The sequence below is a fragment of the Cydia pomonella genome, chromosome 21 (assembly GCF_033807575.1).
Source record: "Cydia pomonella isolate Wapato2018A chromosome 21, ilCydPomo1, whole genome shotgun sequence".
Classification (NCBI taxonomy): Eukaryota; Metazoa; Arthropoda; class Insecta; order Lepidoptera; family Tortricidae; genus Cydia; species Cydia pomonella.
Window position 1 is genome coordinate 5,121,937 of NC_084723.1, and position 14,528 is coordinate 5,136,464.

Below are 14,528 nucleotides of genomic sequence, written 5' to 3' on the forward strand. Positions count from 1 at the left end.
CATACCTACTTTTTTACTTAGCTGTTCTTTGGTAGTTGCCTAGCAAAGTTGTTTGACATGTCTCTCTGTTGACTTGATAATATAAAAACAAACTTTATAAGTAGTGTATACAACCTGCTACTGTATGAGCAAGGTTTCTCCGCTGCACCTATATAATTAGCCTTAATTTTAATTGTACATTTTATTTTATTGTATTGTTGCGTTATTGTAATTTAATGGGTTGATACCTGAATAAATAACATTTTTATTTATATTATTTATTTATTTAATTATGTTAAATTAACAAAATATATTTTGATAGATGCTTTTGCGCCCAAAACGCTCTTTGAAAATTGTGTGACGTCACAGTTTACGGTTTGACACATAACTACATACACACGTAGAAGATACGAACTGTCAACTGACATTTGTCATTTGTTGTTTATCGCCTAACTGTCAACAGTGTCAATCCGAGAGTTGTGACGTCATCAGAATCTTCAAAGACGTTTCGAGTTTGGTCACGTGACGTGTGCCAAAAGATATTTTAAATTCAATAGTTACAAAAATATGGTCATTACAGTTCCACTAAAAGTAGTTTAACATGTTCTTATATTCCAAAAGAATTTATTGGGATACAATTCTGCCCTAAGATTTGTAGATGGAAACAACCCTATTTGCTTCAATTTTTGGTGCCATTAGACGATGGATCGGCTGAAATTATCGTACATTTGCGTACGATAATGCTCTTTGGAACGTACAACGTACCAGAGGCCAAATTATCGTACGTGTACGACAATTATCGTACGCCTGGCAACACTTGACAGCATTGACACTAAATTGACAGCAGCCAAAAAACGTCATGTGTGTGACGTCTGCTTAAAACCTAGTACTCACGGCCATCAAAACACGAAATTTCGTTATCTTACTCTCTGTGTTAATTTTGGTGTTAATTCAAATGATAGAAAGACAAATAGATGACAAATTAACAAAATGTTTCGCTGTTTCTTATAACACGCAACACGAACGTGTTGAAAATGACAAAGTTTGTAAATTGCCATGACAAAATCAAAATATCACAGTCCTTTTTTCGCTTTTAAATAATAATGGAAAAATATGTTTTTCATTTTATTTTTTAATGAATCGGGCATTTATGGAATGTGTTATATCTGCAATGCGCCTAAAAAGTCCTGAGACTTCACCGATTTCTCTTCTTGGAGGACATCACTATTACCGTCATAAAAATTATAAAATCAATGCAAAGAGTACTGCACTAGCGTCAAAGTTGTTTTGTTTATGTGTCATATTTGCCGTTATTTTTCTGTATTTAGCTTCATGAAAAATGTGTGATTTCAACGATAGTGCTTTAAAATTAACAGTAAAGTGGAATGGCAAGGAGTTTGATATCCCGGAGTTCTCTCCGTCAGATTCCGTAGCGATGTTGAAGATCGCAATCGAGAATGCTACAGGCGTCCGTCCGGACCGACAAAAATTACTCAATGTCAAATTCCAGGGTAATTATGCATTTAAGAATGAAATTTGTTGCTGAAAACCTGACTGAAATGTTAATTGTTTTATGTAGAAGTAAATTCATGTTATTTTTGAGAGGAGAGAGGTTGGTTTACATAACACAATGTTGCTTTATGATCGGCTTTCTAAATCGTTGGTGAGTTCTCAGAATCGTGCGAGATTACTATATATTACACACGTCGCAATGAGTTACTCCGTAAGTTTATGTGTTGTGGACCCGACGTTTCAGCCGGTTTTTTCTCATTACTCATTGCACTGATATTATGAGTAACTGTTTAAAAAGTTTTTTGCCGACATATGATTATCCTCATGTAACCTGAACAAGCATGCGAAAACCCTAAACCTTTTTTTTTAAATCTCATTTTTATTGAGGCTTTGGACACTAGGTGAACATGTCAGCCTCATGGGTGCTTTCATAGTTCCCTACGCAAGGGAGAGATCAATAAAGTGGTATACGCTGATTGCTGTCTGATAAAGGCTCTGCCAACAATTGATCTGACCATTGTGCATGGAGCCCAAACTACTAAAAATCGTTTTTCTCAAGTCCGAATTCCGGACGCAGTCCAACAATACGTGAGACAAGTCATCAGGCTTCTGACAGTCTACAAAGGCATTCTCTACCAGTCAACCAATGGGTTAAACCAGATAGATTAAGTAGGTGCAGTGTCTTTTAAAGTAAATGAATTTGTAACCGAGACTATATATGAATATAAACTATATATAGATAAACTTACACATATACTTAATACAAATAAACAGACATATATTAATACATACATGATTATACCAAGTGTGAATCATTAAGTTGATGAAGAAGAAAGTTTGTCAAGGGTAATACTTGCGCAACATGCGCTTGAATGTGAATTTGGTCTGCGCTTGTCTGATAGAGAGTGGGAGAACGTTCCAAAGTCTAAATGCCTGAACAGTGAAAGAATTGGACATGAAAACCCGTTTGGTGTTGGGAACAATGAGCTTAAGATTACGGGAAGAGCGAAGATCTGTACCTGGACGTGGGGTAACAAATTTAAATTTCGAACGGAGATAATATGTAATGTGTTGAATGAGGCTCTTGCTTCCTTTAGTGACACCTCTGCCCAAGATTGAAGTTGCTTTTTTCATTTGTATCTGTAGTAGGTAAAATTTCGCCATTAGCCGGGTCCTCACATAGCGAGCATACGCACGAGGCAATTTCCTCACGCACAAACCGGCTAGTGTAGACATGCCTCGGCCGAGGCGGCGGCCGGGCGAGGAAAACGCACGTGCCGCCTCGGCCAAGGCACGTCCACTGGCCGGTTTGTGCGTGAGGAAATTGCCTCGCACGTATTTTCTCGCTCGCTCTGTGTGGACCCGCCTATTGGTTAGAGAACCGAGATAGCAACATCTTCATCCACCTGAACTAAGTCATAAAAACTCACAAGTTTGAACTTGTCGCAAAATGTAGGGTACAATGTACTTACCTCTGCAATTTGATAACTTTAAATTTTCTTGACGCCTATGAGTACGATTAACGCGTTTTGTTTTGTGGAGATGTTTTTTTGTTTGAATTACCAAGTGCTTAAAAATGTATTGATTTATTTGAAATATAAAGAGAACTCATGATGACTTCGATTTATAGAGATTTTCGAATTATCGCTGGTTTTAATTAACGAGTTGACTTTACTGTAACAGCTGTCTATATCACATTCCTCCCAATTCTTTAGTACAACTTACTATGACTATGAGTTCTATACAACTCCCTATTTACCAAAAAGTTAATAACAGGAAATATTACGTAAAACTCTTCATAAGGGCGCCACTAGCATATACTGATTGCCTTTTTTTTAATACTACGTCGGTGGCAAACAAGCATACGGCCCGCCTGATGGTAAGCAGTCTCCGTAGCCTATGTACGCCTGCAACTCCAGAGGAGTTACATGCGCGTCGCCGACCCTAAACCCGCCCCCCCCCCCCCCCTCGTTGAGCTACCTAAATTTCGTAAAAACTTAAATTTAGTTATCTGCTATTCTATCACTGTTGCATATTCAAGGATAAAGAGATTTTCGCGTTCTGTAAACAAACACCCTCAATGCATCAATGTCATTGTGAAAACTTCTAAAAAAACAGTTAAAGGCATAGTATGTATAAGTTACTCTTTGGTTTACAATATGTGCTAGTGCTGGTCTCAGATGACAGAACATTGCATTAATACCCCCTACATTAGCAGAGATTTTGACCACTGAAGCAGATGTCACTGTACAGTTACATGGTAATTTTGATTGTGAAATTACCAATTCTGTCAAACTTGACTCCTCTTCCACGATCAATAACTCCAACTCTTAGGTACTTACTATCTATATCAGGGATCACTAATTAGTTTCTTCAGGGGTCCACTCTTTATTTAAAATCCCTGAAGAAACTAATTAATGACTCCTGGACTAGCTATATCTCTTAATTCCGTGTGCCGCTTGGCAAAGACCTGTTCCAGCTTTTTCCACTGTAGTCTGTCATGGGCCACTCTCCTTTATTTCTAAGTTAGAATAGAAGTCTTATCTGGCATGGTTTGGTTAAAATTACAGGCAAAGTGGCGACAGACAACTACACCCTGGCGGAGTTGAACCTCAAACCGAACCTCAAGATCATGATGATGGGTTCGCTGGAGGAGGCTATACAGGGTGCGCAGACCAAGCCCGAGGGGGGGGATGAGGTGGTTAACGATTTGGATATTGAGGAGGAAGAGGTTGATGTAGAGAATCAAGAGGTAAAGATATCTCTTTGAACTCTTTCTTTCTCTTTTATTTGTTAGGTGACAGCAAAACTCATTAATTGCTTGAAAATAATTATACAAAAATTAACCTCGTTTTGTTACTAGTATTGTTTACTATGGCTCTGAATTTGTGGTAGTCTTCGAGCAACACCGGCTTCCGACACGTCGAAAGGCAGGGCCTAAGCAATATCTTACCGTACAAATTTTTCTGCCATTCTTTGCATGGGGAAACGTGCATACAGTCGCACTTCTCACTCACTACATACAAAATCCAATCTGTAATGACGACAAATACATAGAAAATGACACACGTCAAAGACAAATCTTGCACACCTCGATCTCTTTTTGTGTATGGACGAGACACAAAAAGAGATCCACCGCCACCGCCGCCGCCGCACCGCCATAGGTACAGTTGTACCTATGCTTTGGCAGAGGGGAAATAGTATGAATGTCGTCTCCCTTCCCTGTGTTGCTCGAAGGTGGTAGTAATTACTGAGTTTTGTTTGACATCACAATTTGACAGTATATTTTATTTCAAATGAGGTTATTCCATGCCAAAAATGCACTTCCCCATATTTTAATGTATATGCCTTTTATTCATTATGCAAATTTAAGTGTGCAAGACTGCACATTTGTCACTAAATCTGTTTCTACTTAAATTTGCATTATTAGTAAATAAACATGCAATGAAATTGTAATTCACATCATTTTCTTGTGGAATGAGCTATGGACATTTTGTTTTTTCATCGTAATTTATAACTAACATTACCATTCAATAGAGCTAATCATGGGATAATTACTGTTATGCATTAAGATTATTTTTTATTGTGAGAGAAGAGCTTGAAAGATTTTAAGTAAGGAATATTCAACATTAAACTTTTCAGGTATACCTAGCAAAAATAAACAAGCGTGTGAGAGACTACAAGATCAACATGCTCAACGAACCTCGACCTAATAAGAAGCTTCTAGTACTGGATATAGACTACACACTGTTTGATCACAGATCGGTGGCAGAAACAGGTATGCTTGTCATATTTTCATTTTGTTACCGTAAAATACCTTTTATTGTTATTATGTGTATGTCTCTCCATGAAACATTGGTGTTCCGGACATTTGGGAGTCAAAGCCTCTACGTAGAGGCCCTTTTGACTCTTTAAAATGTAAGAGCTACACAGCGGATGCGTTTAATGGGTCGCACGCAGAGGCAGCACCCGCCAGGGTGTTAGAACTATTGAGAGTTGATGGAATCTAAAATGAACTAGGCTATTGCGTGAAAGCGATGGATACTGGGTATGGGATATAAAACCGCCTGCCTAATAAAATGGTATAGAATTTTATTTCTGGCTGACTGTGACTCGCTCCACAATAAGCGTAACGATTATTATTATTGCAATAGCCAGCCAACCCGAGTAAGTTAAGTATCACTGTTGGGCAAAAGTTGCATTTTTGATATAAGCTTATATCGTTGACTGCATTTGTACAGATGTTTATTACTTATTGCAATGTTTGTAACAAAACAAAAATCAAGACTGGAGTTGTTTTGTCCACCCTTTGGTCTCCATCACAAGATCAATTTGATGTTTAGTTTAGTTTATTTATTAACCATAATGTAACATGATCATTACATGGTAAGTCAGTATTTCACAATATTCTACACTATGAATGACTGTCATGATTACAGATGTAATCAATAAGTTGCAAAAGTTCTCGGAAATTTCAAGAAAGTTTCTCAGGAAACAAATAAAACTTTCCTTTTGGAAATGGAATCGATTCCTTCATAAATATTGGAAACATTCTGATGGCACCTCTGTAATCATATTATTGTATTGTGTTTCAAAAGTCAAATTAGAGCTCTATCAATTCACAGAAAATGGTTATATTTTAGCCTCCAAGATTTTAACTAGCGTCGGCGACGTCGGCGTCTATATAATCATCGTTATGGAAGATGGCGTCGCTGCGCATTTGCGCCAACGTTGCGTCGAGCAGCAGCCATAGATTTAACTAGACGCCGACGCTCGGGAGACGCTAGTGGGGGGGATCTAAATAAAAACTTATACCATAGCACCATCTTCAGATCTCAAATATGCAGCTTCATTTTATCCATTTACCTTTCACCCTTTGAACGCCTATCGGCTATCGTGTGCAGCGAGTCAACGTGAACGTTGTCGGAACTCACGAAGGTTTACATATGTCGGACTGTAATCGCGCGTCTGTGGACGTTTTTGGCGGACAAAAAGTTAACTTATTACAAGCTTTTAATTAACTTGCCCTGTTAGTAAGTATGTTAGTTGGTTTGTTAGTGTAAAGATAAATTTGACCCACTTTCCGATTTCCGATTGAGCTGAAAATTTGCATACATTTGTGAGTCGGGTGACAATGCAATATTACGGTGACCATCAATCTGATCTGATGATGAAGACAGCAGGTGGCCATAGGAACTCTATGATCAAACAACGCAACCTAACTATGTTTTTAGAATTGTCTTAATAAGAATTAGTTGGCTGTGGTAAAGTAGAGTCAGCGATAAAAGCTTGTATCAAGAATTTTTGCCAATAACTTATTATATTTCTTTGTCTACGCCTGTTAAACTTTCAGGTCTAACAATCTACTATTCTACTCTGTTTCCAGGTTACGAACTAATGCGTCCATTCCTCCACGAATTCCTCACCTCCGCCTACGAGGACTATGACATAGTGATCTGGTCGGCGACCGGCATGAAGTGGATCGAGGAGAAGATGAGATTGCTGGGCGTCTCGACGCACCAGGACTATAAGATCATGTTCTATCTGGACTACTTGGCCATGATCACGGTACATACGGCCAAGTATGGTACTATCGATGTAAGTTGAACTAGAGTAGCCGCAAAAGTAACTACCGCTCGCGTCGAACGATGGGGCCTTATGACATGACGGTTCTTTTTCATATGGATTAACAGCCACGTAAAATGTTGGTAGACGTTTTTTGGAAGTTTAGTAGGTACATTAATGTACATTGACGACCGGAAAGGTCTAATAGTGGGTAGTGACCCTGCCTATGAAGCCGATGGTCCTGGGTTCGAATCCCGGTAAGGACATTTATTTGTGTGATGAGCACAGTATTTGTTCCTGATTAGGCGGGTTCACGCAGAGCGAGCATACGCGCGAAGCAATTTCCTAGCATACAAAACGGCCGAGGCACGTCTACACTGGCCGTTTTGTGCACGAGGAAATTGCCTCGCGCATATGCTCCCTCTGTGTGGGGGGCCTAGTCATAGATGTTTTCTGTATATTAAATAAAATATTATAGGACATTATTACACAAATTGACTAAGTCCCACAGTAAGCTCAATAAGGCTTGTGTTGAGGGTACTTATACAACGATATATATAATATATAAATATTCATAAATACTTAAATACATAGAAAACACCCATGACTCAAAAACAAATATCCATGCTCATCATACGAATAAATGCCCTTACCAGGATTTTAACCCGGGACCATCGGCTTCTTAGGCAGGGTCATTACCCACTGGGCCAGACGGGTCGTCTAAAACCTAAAACCTATAGATGGCATAAGTTTCGATTTTAAACAGACCAGCTTAAACAATATTTGAAGCATTTTGGCTGTTTGCACGGGGCCTCTTGTAGCTGGCGATCAATGGTTATAAAAATATTTAACATTAAAATATTCATCTCTTTCCAGGTAAAACCTCTAGGCGTAATATGGGGCAAATACCCCCAATACAGCTCAAAAAACACCATAATGTTCGACGACATCCGAAGAAACTTCATCATGAACCCGAAGAGTGGTCTCAAAATCCGACCGTTCAGACAAGCACACCTGAACAGAGACAAAGACAGAGAGCTGTTACACTTGTCTACATATCTCCGGGACATTGCCCAATATTGTGATGACTTCGATACGTTGAATCATAAGAAATGGGAGAAATATAAGCCGGACAGGAAGCATCATGCGAGTAAGAGGAAAGCGGAGGACAGTGGGCCCGGGACGCCTAAGGAATGACGGTAGGCGCGTTTATGTTTTAAAGTATAATTTTAAATGGGATGTTACAAAAACAGTCTATCTGGCTGTCAAAGATTCATACAACCTTCAATTCAGTTACCTATTTACCACAAAACATTTGGTGCCGTATAGCACCATAGCGACTTGTAATTTGCTTTGCTTTGAGGTTTTAAATTTAAAATTGAATTTTGATTGTCATTTCGGACGCGATATCGCATCCGTGGGACTCGATACTCAGGGGCACGATTATTTCTTAGACTTTACACATCTTACACAATCAATAGCCGGATCCACACATAGCGAGCATACACGCGAGAGCGAGCATGGTCGCTCTGTGTGGACCCGGCTAATCAATATTCGCTTACTATAGACAAACATGCAATGTGTGTACAATAGCCATCAGATATATCGAAGCCGAGGTAAAAGAGGCGTGTTCAGATATTTTTGAACGTCTTTGCCGCTCCGATATATCTTATGGCGATTGTACATTGTGCTGAAAATATGCTGTTTTTGTAAACATCCATAATTATGGTTTTTGCACCATAATATTTGGTTTATATAATTATAGATTGTACGGAAAGCGGTGTTTAGTCAGAAGCTAGAACTCTCTATTATACAGTGAGAATCACAAACATGTGTACATTTGCATTGTTTCGCTTTAAAGGGGACTTATCGCCTTGCTTTAACGGTGCAGAGCGTTTTAAATCTTATGTCGTTTGTAATAAGGTTGGAAATGTATGCATGTTTATGGCCTTGACCGGACGTAAACTAAGCACGAAAAATTTCGTACCCCCATTTTCTATCTCCATCACACACGGCGGTCAATGCCACTGTGCGAGAGGGATATAATAGGGGGGCAATGTACGAAATTCTTCGTGGGTCCTTACTTTATACTAAACCACTCAAGTTATATTTAAGTATTTGACTGCCGTCATTTTAATGCGGAACATTATTATATTATACAAAACACCTTTCTAGCGTAAATAAGTAATTTAATAAACTTATTTTTATGTATCGCAAATTCATTTTCATTCTTGTTTCATTTGATTTCGTTAAAGAAAAAGTTGATTTTAATTAATTCAAAAAACATACTTTACAGTACTTTACAGTACATATGGGGCTACTTTATAGCACTAGTGCGAGAAGTAGCATATTATGTTACTGTGTCGAACATTTAAAGGGCCATATGTACTGTAAAACGTTGTACGATACATGTGCGAATAGGTAATTCGCAACTCGTGTCGATTTAAAACACTCCCTTCGGTCGTGTTTTAATTTATCGCTACTCGTTTCGAATTTCCTATTTTTCGCACTTGTATCGTAATGTACTATTATAGCACTAGTGCGAGAAGTAGCATATTACGTTACTGTGTCGAACATTTAAAGGGCCATATGTACTGTAAAACGTTGTACGATACATGTGCGAATAGGTAATTCGCAACTCGTGTCGATTTAAAACACTCCCTTCGGTCGTGTTTTAATTTATCGCCACTCGTTTCGAATTTCCTATTTTTCGCACTTGTATCGTAATGTACTATTTTAAGTATTTTAACGCAATATGATGCAATTGATATTCTAAAAAAATGTAAGTAAATACATAGGTTAGGACTGAACTGTACAATTTAATTGATTCCATTACGTGATGAAATATCCACATAATTATACTTGTAGAATAATCCATTAGCATTTTAAAAACAATGTAAACAAACCAAACCACGTGACTCAGTAATTCCGCCAATGAGACAACTTTTTGTATTTGTGGAATTATATCGACATTTGGCAAATTTGTGTCAACTTGTTTGACCAGACTGCCATTAAAAAAAAAGAAGATGTCAGTTGACAATGCTTCAAACAAATTATTAAGAATTTAAAAAATCGGTATAGTTTGTTTACATACTTTCAAAGAAAATTTGAAATAGAGGTGGAAATTTACTGCAATCTTTCGAAATATGATTACAACTTTTAGAACGCCATTCGACTTTGATCCTTATTCTTTCACTGATATGTGTTAAATATCAAAAAGTGGCGCCGTCTAATAGATAAGGCCAAAGGTATAACGGCATCGTTTCGAGCGATGGCGCCACAACCTTTAGCCTATGCCCGGTAAGATAGAATCATTTTTGATATTTAACACATATAAGTGAAAGAATAAGGATCGAAAGTCAAATGGCGTTCTAAAGGTTTTGATCATGTGTCGAAAAATGGCAGTAAATTACTGTGACTACAAAATTTTCTTTGACAATCCACCTCTATTTCAAATTCTCGTTGATTGTTTAAAATTCCTTATGGAATATGATTATTTTTCGTTACACGAAGAATTAAAATTAAATTGTACATAACCAAGGCCTTAACTAAATAGAAAATAATAATTATGATAAAGCGTTTGTAGATTACGATTAATGGCTCCTCAATTCATTTTATGTATGTAACTTATTTTGTGCATTTAATGCGAATTCTATTAGTCTGTTCGAACAAGTGCCCGTGTACATAATTATTCATAATTAATAATAAATTAAAAGTGCTCTATATCTAGTTGGTAGGCATCTAAAGAGTTACTTGTATTTATAAAATAAAGGATTTAAATCTTGAAGATTGTTTTATTTGTGACCGCGGCCGGCAAAACGTCTCACTTTCTCGCTTGCTATAAGGACGCCTTGTCAGGTTATTCGTATAAAGATACGTAGATTCGTACAAATCTCGTCCTTATGGCAAGCAATAAAGTGAGACGTTTTGCTGGCCGCGCCACGTGCCAGCTCCGGCCCACGTATTGTCAGAGGCGCAAGGTTGGAAGCAATGGAGACTAATCTTACGGAAATTAATACGTATATAAATTAAACGAATGCTCAAAAGATAAAATGTACAACATATATAGAGATCGAAAAACAAGGAAGTCTGATACAACTGTTAGAAAAACATTGTTGCCTAGCAACCATTATTCTGAGATATTATAGATTAGATAATTAGATTAAGATAATTATATGTAATACTGTCTTACTATTCATAAGTGCTTGTTGCTAGGCCTACATGAATAAAGTATATTTGAATTGAATTGAATTGATAAGAATGAGGTTTTAATACCGCGAACGGATTTTATCTGGCCCGCCGCGCCGCCGGTCCTATGAAATGATTATTATATGGCATTAGCCCACGATAATCGCAAATCAAAATATATTTTTGCTGCTATTCTGGCCCTCTTAAATTTCCTAAACTTTCTGGTACCCCATGAAAAAAGTTTGCCCACCACTGCATTGAAACTTATATCCAAAAATGCTAAAAAAAACGAACTATAGATGAAAACTATCCTATGCCCTTAACAGTTTTGAATGATTCACGGTTAGTTTCACTACACTTAAATCGACAAGCAACAAAATATCGGGAGCTCAATAATAACAATATAAAATGTAATCACGGTTTATATCCCGGTCGATTTAAGTGTAGTATCCTATGCCCTTCCCCAGGACTCAAAACGATCTCCATATATCTAGTCGGTCCAGCGGTTAAAAGGTGAAGAGGTAGACCATTACTTTCTCATTTATAATATCCTCGTAACGATCCTACCTATAGTACTTATTAAGTTCAATGGAACTTAAATAATTTTCAATCGGAATAAAATTGCAATTGCTTGGTGTCCAGTTTTAAATAAAGCAAAATCAACTTTATTGCCAGCAGCGTAGGTCCAAATTCTTCTGGCATGGCTGGGCCTTAAGATGATATAAGAAGAAATTTAAGACATAAATTCGGAACACGTTAAGTTTACATGCCCAGTGGTTCGTCAAGTATAGAGCTTACAAGCTTATGTATGAATTCTTTGCCAAGTGTACAGCTAGCGTGGTCAAAATCATATGTGAAGAGGAAACAGAAAGACAGTAACTTTAACATCTATAATATTAGTAGAGATTTAAAACATATCATACAAACTTGTACACAAAAAACTAAAACTAGGCACTCGGCACACGCTTGAGCTGTTTGAAAACAAGCAATGTCATTGCAACTACAATTACAACATTTCCAACAGCTGCAGTCACAACATTTATTAGGTACGCCACTGTTTTGCAACATAACACCGCGTCCCGGCTGCTTAGTTACAACACTACTGTCGCCATATTCATCGCATTTTGCTGTGATGTCATTATTGTTATTATTTTCGGTCATCGCAATTAAACTTCGCTCTTCAGGCTGATTTTTGACAGCACTATTTTCGCCATCATTTTTTAAATCTTCATGCAAATCACAATGTGTTATGGTGTCATTATTATTTTCATTTATTTCCCCCAAACTGCGCTCTTCTGGTTGTTGTGTCACATCACTATTAGTGCCGCCATCTTTAAATTGTTTACCCACACAATTTGATATGATGTCATTATTACTTTCGTTCATCGCGACCAAACTGTCCGCTGGCTGATTTACTCTGTCAGTACTTAGGAGTTCTAATTCTTCTGTAATAACACTATTTGCAGTGACATCATTCAAACAGCTTTCCTTAGGGCTTGGCACAGCACTATCGGTTTTGTTACTCAATTGTTTTATGACATCATCTTTATTGTTTTGCACTGAACACAATCCGCATTCATCATTTGTTACTTTAAATCCACTCCCTGTTGAGTTATCCTTTGAATCTGTATCACTTTCTTGTTCCATTCTGATTGCGAACTCTTAAATATTGTCCGAAAAAAAGGTTAATTGACGATGCAACGAACCAAGCTAAAATGGATCTTGTACAAATGTATTCAAAACATAAAATTGTAAACACGAGCACAGCACGTTTATTGTTGCATGTTCAAATGAATTGTACGTCCTTGCTTATGTATTTCCCGTTATTCGGTGCGAAACCAAGGTAACTAACGCGCTACCGACCATCTCGCCGGGCGTATGACCTCAGACTTACCAATTAGAATCAATGAAACAGTAGTAAGATAGGTATGCCATGATTCAAATCCAATGTTCTGTCCTATGATTGATATAAAATGAATTGCATCGAATACACAATAAATACCAACTTTTATTTCTCTATTCCTTCGATTTTTTTTCGCAACAATTCTTGAAAACATGAACTAAAACGCGTATTAGAAAACAACACTGTATTATTACGTTACAACATATAAGAAAATCTATGCCTTCTAAACAATCTTCCTCAGTGCAAGAAAAACATTTATCAGAGACTTTTGAGTTTGTTTTGTTTTCACTAATATTTAAAACGTCATTTTTCGGCAGATTGTTTATAACGTCAAAGTCAGTTTCAGTTTTGGCGGGTAGATTGGATTCTAATTTCGGAATAGATTTGACTTGTTTTTTTTTAAAATTGATAGCGGGCACTGGAAGGAAATATTTCAGCATTATGATAAATGTCATTCCTAGAGCTGACCCATACTAACCCTTTTGATTTACAGGAGTAAATCATTTGGATTAGCAACTGTAGCTCTGGTAAGAATTCGCGTTCCGAAATTTTTGATTATTGCTAACACATATCGACATGACACTCGCAAATTAATAAAAAGCCATAAAAAATACCTAGAGCTGTATTCTGGTTAGTCTGTTATAATAGCTCGGAAATACCATGTCTAACCTGATTATCAATGTTAATTTAAGGAATAATAAATAAAATATATGAGACTTAAGAGGATGATATCATAATTGTAGATAAAGTCGTACAAGTTACAATAAGCGGAACACGTTCAAAGTGAGTCATAATTATTTATTTGTTTTAGAATACGCCAAATTAAAATATTATCATTGCTTTAATCCACTGTAGATATTTGCGTAGTCTAATTAAGTTATCTCATATTTACTTGCGCCCATAAATCGCTTTATCAGCCTTTCCAATTAGTAATATGTGTATTATGTTTTATGATAACTGATAGACAATTAGCTATAATATAATAAATCTCTACCAGGACACAAAGTACGGATGCTTCGTCATACGATTAATCGATAATTTAGCCGATTGATAACCAGCTAAAGCGCCATTCGACTTTGTTGAACGATATGGCGACGATATTAGGCTATTTCTAACCCCCGACCCAAAAGAAGGGTGTTATGTTAGTTTGACCGCTATGTGTGTGCCTCTGAATGCGGCATCGTATTAGCTCTTAAACGGTTGAACCGATTTGGATGCATTTTTTTTCTATATAAAAAGCAGGTTTTTAGACATGTTTTATCAAAATCGGATCATCCGTTTGTCTTGGAGGATTTTTTTACATTTTACCTAAATGTAATGTTATGTTTAACGTTGTCGGCGTCGCCGAAGTGAGTTACATCATTTCTATATTGGCTGTAAA

The 14,528-nt window shown here is 37.2% G+C and overlaps 2 protein-coding genes across 3 annotated transcripts in view; one reads left to right on the top strand and one right to left on the bottom strand.

The window, feature by feature from the left end:
• Nucleotides 1–1,253: 1,253 nt before the first annotated feature.
• The window catches only part of LOC133529575 (ubiquitin-like domain-containing CTD phosphatase 1), a 275,695-nt gene continuing 262,420 nt past the window's right edge, over nt 1,254–14,528 (top strand). Inside the window, exons 1-5 of one of the 2 annotated variants that reach the window (XR_009801168.1) lie at nt 1,254–1,490; nt 4,062–4,243; nt 5,134–5,269; nt 6,878–7,089; nt 7,933–8,672. Coding sequence is in view for 1 of the 2 variants with exons in the window: in XM_061867318.1 (XP_061723302.1) it covers nt 1,319–1,490; nt 4,062–4,243; nt 5,134–5,269; nt 6,878–7,089; nt 7,933–8,253 (1,023 nt within the window). In the remaining variant the exon portion in view is untranslated. Of the gene's footprint in view, nt 1,491–4,061; nt 4,244–5,133; nt 5,270–6,877; nt 7,090–7,932; nt 10,844–14,528 lie in introns of those variants that run through there. The other variant, XM_061867318.1, reaches the window with a different exon arrangement.
• Nucleotides 12,121–13,680, bottom strand: LOC133529510 (uncharacterized). Its single transcript, XM_061867235.1, has 2 exons — nt 13,139–13,680; nt 12,121–12,905 (listed from the first exon to the last, which is right to left on the bottom strand). The coding sequence occupies exons 1-2, from the start codon at nt 13,299–13,301 to the stop codon at nt 12,133–12,135; spliced, it is 936 nt and encodes a 311-aa protein (XP_061723219.1). The 5' UTR covers nt 13,302–13,680; the 3' UTR covers nt 12,121–12,132.